The sequence below is a fragment of the Rhinopithecus bieti genome, unplaced genomic scaffold (assembly GCF_001698545.2).
Source record: "Rhinopithecus bieti isolate Rb0 unplaced genomic scaffold, ASM169854v2 scaffold_32008, whole genome shotgun sequence".
Lineage (NCBI taxonomy): Eukaryota > Metazoa > Chordata > Mammalia > Primates > Cercopithecidae > Rhinopithecus > Rhinopithecus bieti.
In genome coordinates, this window is record NW_016814433.1 from 203374 (window position 1) to 212372 (window position 8999).

At 47.3% G+C, this 8999-nt stretch overlaps 1 protein-coding gene and 1 long non-coding RNA gene across 6 annotated transcripts in view; both read right to left on the bottom strand.

Annotated features, from left to right (window-relative positions):
• Positions 1-2701, bottom strand: part of LOC108514359 (uncharacterized) — an 11371-nt gene extending 8670 nt beyond the window's left edge. Inside the window, exons 1-2 of one of the 2 annotated variants that reach the window (XR_001881200.1) lie at positions 2657-2701; positions 1486-1575 (exon numbers count right to left, since the gene is read on the bottom strand). This is a non-coding gene — a long non-coding RNA (uncharacterized LOC108514359). Of the gene's footprint in view, positions 1-1485; positions 1925-2656 lie in introns of those variants that run through there. The other variant, XR_001881199.1, reaches the window with a different exon arrangement.
• Positions 2702-2799: 98 nt separating this feature from the next.
• The window catches only part of ZNF584 (zinc finger protein 584), a 12606-nt gene continuing 6406 nt past the window's right edge, over positions 2800-8999 (bottom strand). For 2 of the 4 annotated variants that reach the window (XM_017850537.1, XM_017850536.1), the window contains exons 3-4: positions 5325-5447; positions 2800-4320 (exon numbers count right to left, since the gene is read on the bottom strand). In XM_017850537.1, the coding sequence (XP_017706026.1) occupies positions 3344-4320; positions 5325-5447 (1100 nt within the window). In that variant the 3' untranslated portion in view covers positions 2800-3343. Of the gene's footprint in view, positions 4321-5035; positions 5160-5324; positions 5448-8999 lie in introns of all 4 variants that reach the window. The other 2 variants (XM_017850538.1, XR_001881198.1) reach the window with 2 other exon arrangements.

The following is an 8999-nucleotide window of genomic DNA, read 5'->3' on the forward strand; positions in this document are numbered from 1 at the left end:
AAAAAAAAAAAAAAAAAAAAAAAAAGACTATCCTGGCTAACATGGTGAAACCCCGTCTCTACTAAAAATACAAAAAGTTAGTCAGGTGTTGTGGCAGGTGCCTGTAGTCCCAGCTACTCGGGAGGCTGAGGCAGGAGAATGGCATGAACCTGGGAGGCGGAGCTTGCAGTGAGCCGAGATCACGCCACTGCACTCCAGCCTGGGCAACAGAGCGAAACTCCGTCTCAAAAAAAAAAAAAATTGGGTATAAGCCAGGAACAGTGTCACACCTGTAAACCCAGCACTTTGGGAGTCTGAGGCTGGAAGATCACTGGAGCCCAAGAGTTCAAGATCAGCCTGGGCACATGGCAAAACCTTATATCTTAAAAAAAAAAAAAAAAAAAAAAAAACAAAGAGATGGGGTCTTGCGGTGTTGCCCAGGCTGGTCATGAACTTCTCGGCTCAAGCGATCCTCCCACCTCAGTCTCCCAGAGTGCTGGCATTACAGGCATAAGCCACCAATCCTGACCCCCCGTCAAAAAAATTTTTTTTTTGAGACAGCGTCTTGCTCTGTCAGCCAGGCTGGAGTGCAGTGGTGCAATGTTGGCTCACTGCAACCTCTGCCTCCCAGGTTCAAGCAATTCTCCTGCCTCAGCCTCCCAAGTAGCTGGGATTACAGGTGCCCACCACCACGCCCTGTTACTTTTTTATTTTTAGTAGAGAAGGGGTTTCACCATGTTGGCCAGGCTGGTTTCGATCTCCTGACCTAAAGTGATCCGCCCACCTTGGCCTCCCAAAGTGCTAGGATTACATGCGTGGGCCACCATGCCCAGCCTAAAACAATCTTTTTTTTTAATTAGCTGGGTATGGTGGCATGTACCTGTAGTCTCTGCTACTCAGGAGGCTGAGGTAGAAGGATCACTTGAGTCCCATGAGTCAAGGGTGCAGTGAGCCGTGATCACACCACTGCACTCCAGGCTGCATGACAGAGCAAGACTCGGAAAAGGCCCCATAAACCCCAAGATCTGGATCCATACTTTGGTTACTCCACCTGTCTCCCTTGAGCCCTAGAGGGAGAGCCCTGACACTATGACAGCAAAAACTTGACAGTGGAAAAGGCCACAGCATCCAGAGACACCAGGAGTACTGGCCACGTCAGAAAAGGCACATCCCACGACTACAGAATCCTTCAGTCTCAGGATAATGGCCATGAGAAGAGAACAGCCCAGAGAGGATATGGGAATCCAGAAAGTCTGTAGATTATTTGCTGACAGTGAGCTTGCTACAAATAACAGGTCTGCAATTGCTGAGAAGTTCTGGTGCCCTCACCCCATGAAACCTCAGTTGCTGGAACATTTGTGGACGCGTCTTTAGAACTGGCTCAAGCCCTCTTGTTTACCAGACACTTCAGTCCATACTGCTTCACTATTTCTGTGCCCACTTACTATACTCAGATTACTGTACCCAGCAGGCCCCTAAGGGTTTTACAGTCAGTCTAGAACTTACCTCTATGTTCCAGATTTTGGAGAATATGGCTTCTGAGCTGAAAATGGAAATAGCTCCTTCTGACTAATGCTGGAAGTTCTGGAACATTCCCTGGGAACAAAGAACGCAACTTTTTCTGTCCATAAACATACAGAAGATCTCTCACCAACTATTCCCTTCCTCAAGGTGAGCTCTGGACCCACAAAAAGAGCCTGACATCCAGGCTACAAGTCTTTCCCTGGAGGACTCAGGGGCCAAAACAAATTAGGCCAAACTTGATTAGAGCTATTTTCTGTCATCCTGCCATCCCCACTGAGGTGGAAAAAACTCAAGAGACCACCCCCACAAAAGCCATTCCCTCAACTTATGGTGATAGTGCCCGATTCTAGTCTCAATCTCTCCAAGCACAGGGATCAGAATCTCAATTTTTTTTTTTTTTGAGATGGACTCTCACTCTGTTGCCCAGGCTGGAGTGCAGTGGTGCGATCTTGGCTCACTGCAAGCTCCACCTCCAGGGTTCACACCATTCTCCTGCCTTAGCCTCTCGAGTAGCTGGGACTACAGGCGTCCGCCACCACACCTGGCTAATGTTGTTTGTATTTTTAGTAGAGACAGGGTTTCACCATGTTAGCCAGGATGGTCTTGATCTCTTGACCTCGTGATCCGCCCGCCTTGGCCTCCCAAAGTGCTGGGATTACAGGTGTGAGCGCCACTGCACCCAGCCCCAGAACCTCAATATTAAAAGTGACTTGGCAAGGCACAGTGGCTCACAACTATAACATCAGCACTTTGGAAGGCTGAGGCAAGAGAACTGCTTGAGGTAAGGAGTTCGTGACCAGCTTGGACAATGTAGCAAGATCCTGTCTCTATAAAAAATTTTTTAAATTAGCCAGGCATAGTGCCACACAAGTACAATCCTAGCTATTCAAGATGCTGAAACAGGAGGATCACTTGAGTCCAGTAGTTCAAGTCTGCAATGAGCTAGGATCATACCACTGCACTCCAGCCTGGGCAAGAGTGTGAGACCCTGTCTCTAAAAAAACTAGGCCAGGCGCAGTGGCTCCCTGCACTTTGGGAGGCCAAGGCAGGAGAATAGCTTGAGGCTCAGAATTCGAGACCAGCTTCGGCAATGTAGCAAGACCCTGTCTACAAAAAAAAAGGAAAAAAATTAGCCAGGTGTGATGGCACACACCTGTAGTCCCAGCTACTCAGGAGGCTGAAGCAGGAAGATCACTTGAGACCAGGAGTTCAAGGCTGCGGTGAGCTATGATGGCACCATTGCACTCCAGCCTGGGCAACAGAATAAGACCATCTCAAAAATACTTTAAAAAAAAATTTAAGCGGCTTAAACAATAAAGCCTTTATTGCCACACAGTCCAGAGCAGTATGAGACAGTCCATGCTAGCACGTGACAAACACTACGTATGATGTCAACCATGTCCATGAAAATGGTAAACCTTCCCAGGAAGCCCCCAGCAGATACCAGCTCAGCTCCTCTGGCCAGAGGTGGGTCATGTCCACAGCTAAACCAGTCAGGGGTAGGGAATGAGGTCTGTTTTGGGCTCTACCATTAATGATTCTCTACTGTTTAGAGCAAGGAGCACAAGGTCTCCTGTCCCACTTGCTGTAGGGACCTTACGGGGTGGACAGAGGAGGATGGCGGTGGATAAACTGACAGTGATGTGACACTCCCAACAGCCCCAGGCAAGTGAGAGTGCAGTGTGGCTCCTGAAAGCTTCCCACACGCCAGGCACACATGGGAACTCTCCCCGGGGTGGATGTTGGGATGCACAAGGTTTAGCTTCTTTCAGATGGCACTCTCATGGCCACTCTCCTCAATCTCCTTTCTGGAAAAAGACCCTTCCTGATGAACACAGTGCTAGCAGCTAATGACTTTCCCATGTAACCTGTCCTCCTGAGGCCTTTCTGAAGTATGGACTTTCTTGTGCTGAAGGAGGGTGGAACTATGTTTGAAGGCTTTTCCACACTCTGTACATTCATAAGACCTCTCTTCAGTGTGGAACTGCTGGTGCCGATTGCGGTAGGATCTGGTAGTGAAGGTTTTCCCACACAGGCTACATTCATAGGGCCGTTCCCCAGTGTGGACTTTCCAGTGCTGATAGAGGCCTGAACGGGTCACGTAGGCTTTCCCACATTGCTTGCATTCAAAAGGCCTTTCTCCAGTGTGAACTCTCTGGTGAAGAATGAAGCTATTATTGTATTTAAAGAACTTCCCACATTCTGCACACTCATAGGGCCTTTCTCCAATGTGCACTTTCCGGTGCCGAATGAGGGTAGACAGAACACTGAAGGTTTTCCCACATTTGCTGCACTCATAAGGCCTTTCCCCAGTGTGAATCCTCTGGTGTAGAACCAGTGCGTCTTTGCGGTTGAAGGTTTTCCCACAGTCACTACACTTAAAAGGTTTTATGCCTGTGTGAACCTTCTGGTGTTTCCTCAACTTGGAAGGGTAACAGAAGGCCTTCCCACACTCATTACACACATGGGCTGTTTCTCTAGGTTGAATTTTTCGGGCGTTAACGTGAGTTGACTTCTCCTTGGAAGCACTTCTGCCTGTTGGGCATCTGAAGGGTCTGTCTTCAGAATGCGTTATCAGATGGTCAAGGAGGGCGAAGGCCTTTGAGAACACCTTCCCACAGTCACTGCATTTGAACAGCTTCTCTGCCACACGGACTTCTTGCTGTTGCCCACAACTGGAACCAGGTGGGAAGGCTGCCCCATGCTCAGTGTGCCTTCTTGGTTTCCCCTCACCATGAGTGTCCTGGGGCTGGATGACTCTGTAGCTCTTCAGATGCTCGGGAAGGGCTCTCTCATCTTCCACTCTACATAGACCATCTGAAAGCAGAGATGAATCTGTTACTAAGAGTTGAACTAGAGGGAGGAGGTACCTTCATCACCAGTGCATGTCAGACACACCCAAAGGGACTCCACAGAATTGCTGAAAGGCTCAGGCGCGGTGGCTCACGCCTGTAATCCCAGTGCTTTGGGAGGCCAGGCTGGGCAGATCACCTGAGGTCAGGAGTTCAAGACCAGCCTGACCAACACGACAAAACCCCATCTCCTCTAAAAATACAAAATTAGCCAGGCATGGTGGCGTATGCCTGTAATCCCAGCTACTCGGGAGGCTGAGGCAGGAGCATCACTTGAATCCGGAGGTGGACGTCGCGGTGAGCTGAGATCATGCCACTGCCCTCTAGCCGGGGCAATAAGAGCAAAACTCCGTCTCAAAAAAAAAAAAAAAAAAAAAGAATTGCTGAAAGGTTGCTAGGAAGGGTCTGGGTTGGGAAAGCCTGGCCCAACTGAACATGGCTCCACCCGACTACAGAATAAGGAAAACTTCAACTGAGATGAAGGCACAAGATAGGATGCAGTGCAGGAAAGAGAAGTGGGGTCTCCAAGTCACCCCTCTGTAAAGGGTTTCAGCAGGGCCTTGGCTGCTGGGGACAGTCAAGCACTATGAGGCGGCATGTGTCTAGACCCAGCAAAGTGTGATTCCAAAATAGTAGCTAGTGTTTAAGTAAAAATTAAGGATGGGCTGAAGTTCAAATACCAGTTTAAGGATATGAGCACATCTCGAGACACGCACTGAGTCGCCAATAGTAGACAGCTCTGCACAGATACAGAGAAGGGCAATGAGGAGACACAGGCCAGACAGGCAGGAACATACGGGGCCCGAAAGTCATGGTAGAGATGGCAGACAGTGTCCAGATAAGACAGGAAAGGTGGAAGGAAATAAGGTATGGTCACTGCCCTCAACACCAAGGTAACAGTGTATGCAGATACTCAGCATTCTGTGAGCCCACTGTTGAAACCAAGGTATTCCTCTCCACTCCACTTACCAAGACCAAAACCTCTCCTGGCTTCTGCTCTGCTGACTGGAGTCACATCCACCCAGCTGGGCACCCATGACTGTTCATCATTCTCCAGTTGGGAAAACACAGGGGATCTCGAAGGTGCAAGTCCTGTGGGCGACAGGTAGTAAAAGAAACAGGCTGGGCATGGTGGCTCATGCCTGCGATCCCAGCACTCTGGAAAGTGAGGTAGGAGATCGTTAAGCCCAGATGTTCGCAACCAGCCTGGGCAACACAGTAAGACCCCAACTCTACAAAAAATATATTATTTTAATTAGCTAGGCATGATGGCATGCACCTGCAGTCCCAGTTACTAGGGAGGCCATAGTGAGAGGACTGCTTGAGCCTAGGAGGTCAAAGCATCAGTGAGTCATGATTACACCATTACACTCCAGCCTGGGCAACAGAGTGAGACTCTGTCTCAAAAACAAACAGGCCAGGCACGGTGGTTCACGCCTGTAATCCCATCACTTTGGGAGGCCAAGGCAGGTGGATCACGAGGTTAGGAGATCAAGACTATCCTGTCTAACACGATGAAATCCCGTCTCTACTAAAAATACAAAATATTAGCCAGGTGTGGTGACAGGCACCTGTAGTCCCAGCTACTCGGGAGGCTGAGGCAGGAGAATGGCACGAACCTGGGAGGCGGAGCTTGCAGTGAGCTGAGATCGTGCCACTGCACTCCAGCCTGGGGGACAGTGTGAGACTCCGTCTCAAAAACACAAACAAACAAACAAAAGGAAAAATAAAAGCCTTTCTATGAAGCAAAACTGACCTAACTGAAGAAACAGACAGTTCAGCAATAGTAAAGATTGTAATTTCCTACCATCAATAATGAATAGAACCACTAAGAAGAAAATGAACAAGGACATAGCAGACTTGAACAACAATGAAAACCAACTAGCCCTAACAGACACCTACAGAGCATGCCACCTAACAACAGCAGGATATACATTGTCACGTGCACATGGAACGGTCTTCAGAACATACCATTTGCTAGGATATAAAATAAGGCTCGGGCCGGGCGCGGTGGCTCAAGCCTGTAATCCCAGCACTTTGGGAGGCCGAGACGGGCGGATCACGAGGTCAGGAGATCGAGACCACCCTGGCTAACACGGTGAAACCCCTTCTCTACTAAAATACAAAACTAGCCGGGCAAGGTGGCGGGCGCCTGTAGTCCCAGCTACTCGGGAGGCTGAGGCAGGAGAATGGCGTAAACCCGGGAGGCAGAGCTTGCAGTGAGCTGAGATCTGGCCACTGCACTCCAGTCCGGGCGACAGAGCGAGACTCCGCCTCAAAAAAAAAAATAAAAAATAAAAAAATAAAATAAAATAAGGCTCGGCCAGGTGCAGTGGCTCACGCCTGCAATCCCAGCACTTTGGGGGGCCGAGGCGGGTGGATCATAAGGTCAGAAAATCGAGACAATCCTGGCTAACACAGTGAAACCCCGTCTCTACTAAAAGTACAAAAAAAAATTACCCGGGCATGGTGGCGGGGGCCTGTAGTCCCAGCTACTCGGGAGGCTGAGGCAGGAGAATGATGTGAACCCAGGAGGCAGAGTTTGCAGTGAGCCGAGATCGTGCCACTGCACTCCAGCCTGGGCGACAGAGCAAGACTATGTCTCAAAACAAACAAATAAATAAATAAGTCTCAATAGATTTCAAAGGACTGAAATAACGTCAAGTATGTTCTCTGTCCATAAACGAATTAAAACAGACATCAACAACAGAAAGAAATTTGGGAAACTCACAAATTTAAGGAATTTAAACAAAACATTCCTAAAAATCCAGAGTCAAAGAACAAATAAATCACATGAAAATTACAAAGTACTTTGAGAAGAATGAAAATAAAAACACAACAGGCCAGGCGGTGGTTCACGCCTGTAATCCCAGCACTTTAGGAGGCCGAGGCGGGTGGATCATGTAAGGTCGGGAATTCGAGACCAGCCTGACCAACATGGAGAAACCCCATCTCCACTAAAAATACAAAATTAGGCCAGGCGGTGGCTCACGCCTGTAATCCCAGCACTTTGGTAGGCCGAGGTGGGCAGATCACCTGTGGTCAGGAGTTCGAGACCAGCCTGGCTAACATGGCAAAACCCCGTCTATACAAAAAAAAAAAAAAAAATACAAAATTAGCCAGGCGTAGTGGCACGTAAATGTAATTCCAGCCATTTGGGAGACTAAGACAGAAGACTCGCTTGAACCTGGGGGGCGGAGGTTGCAGTGAGCCAAGATTGCACCACTGCACTCCAGCCTGGGCGGCATAAGACTCCATCTCAAAAAACAAAAACAAAAACAAAAACAAAAAAATTCGCCGGACATGGCAGCACATGCCTGTAATCCCAGCGACTTGGAAGGCTGAGGCAGGAGAATCACTTGAACCCAGGAGGTGGAGATTGCAGTGAGCCAAGATTGCGCCATTGCATTCCAGCCTGGGCAACAAGACTCCATCTCAAAAACAAAAAGTAAAAAAAGAAAAAAGAAAAAGAAAAAAAACCACAACAAACAAAAAATTATGGGATGCAGAAAACACAGTGCTTAGTGGGAACATTATAGCTATAAATACCCATATTTTAAAAGATCTCAAACCAATAACCTAACTTTACATCTCAAGGAACAAGAAAAAGAAAAACAACTAAACCCAAAGATAGCAAAAGGAGGAAAATAATAAAAATTAGAGCAGAAACAAATGAAACAGAAACTAGAAAAAGAGAATCAACAAACCAAAATTTGGTTCTTTGAAAAAAATCAACAAAATTGGCAAACATTTACCTAGAGTGACAAGAAACAGAGAGAAGACTCAATACAACTTCAAACAGGAATGGAAAAATTAAAAAATAGTGAAATGCTATGTACAAATGTATGCCAACAAATTAGATAACTTAGATGCAATGGACAAATTCCCAAGTAGACACAAACTATCAAAACTAACTGATTCAAGAAGAAATAAAAAAATCTAAATAAAAGTGTAACAAAGAGGTTTTTCTTGTTGTTATTAAAAAACTTTCCCCTCAACAGGCACACAACCCCAAGCCCTGATGGCTTCAATGGTGAATACTAACAATACTGAAATAAGAATTAACACCAATACTTAACAAACTCTTCCAGAAAACAGAAGAGAAGGAAATATTCCCATCTCATCCACTGACGCCAAAATTACCCTCATACTCAATACAGAGACATTACAAGAAAACTACACCACTGGTCGGGAATGGTGGCTCACACCTGTCATCTCAGCACTTTGGAGGCCGAGGCGGGTGGATCACCTGATGTCGGGAGTTCAAGACCACCCTGGCCAATATGGTGAAACCCCCGTCTCTACTAAAAATAAAAAAATTAGCCAGGCATAGTGGTGCATGCCTGTAATCCCAGCTACTCGGGAGGCTGAGGCAGGAGAATCACTTGAACCCAGGAGGTGGAGGTTGCAATGAGCCAAGATTGTGCCACTGAACTCCAGCCTGGGTGACAGAATAAGACTCTGTCTCACAAAAAAAAAAAAAGTATTATAAGCCATGACAGGGAATTTATCCCAGTAATGCAAGGTTGAACATTTGAAAATCAATTACTGTTGGGAGGCCTAGAAGGGGCAGATCACAAGGTCAAGAGATCGAGACCATCCTTGCCAACATGGTGAAACCCCATCTCTATGAAAAATACAAAA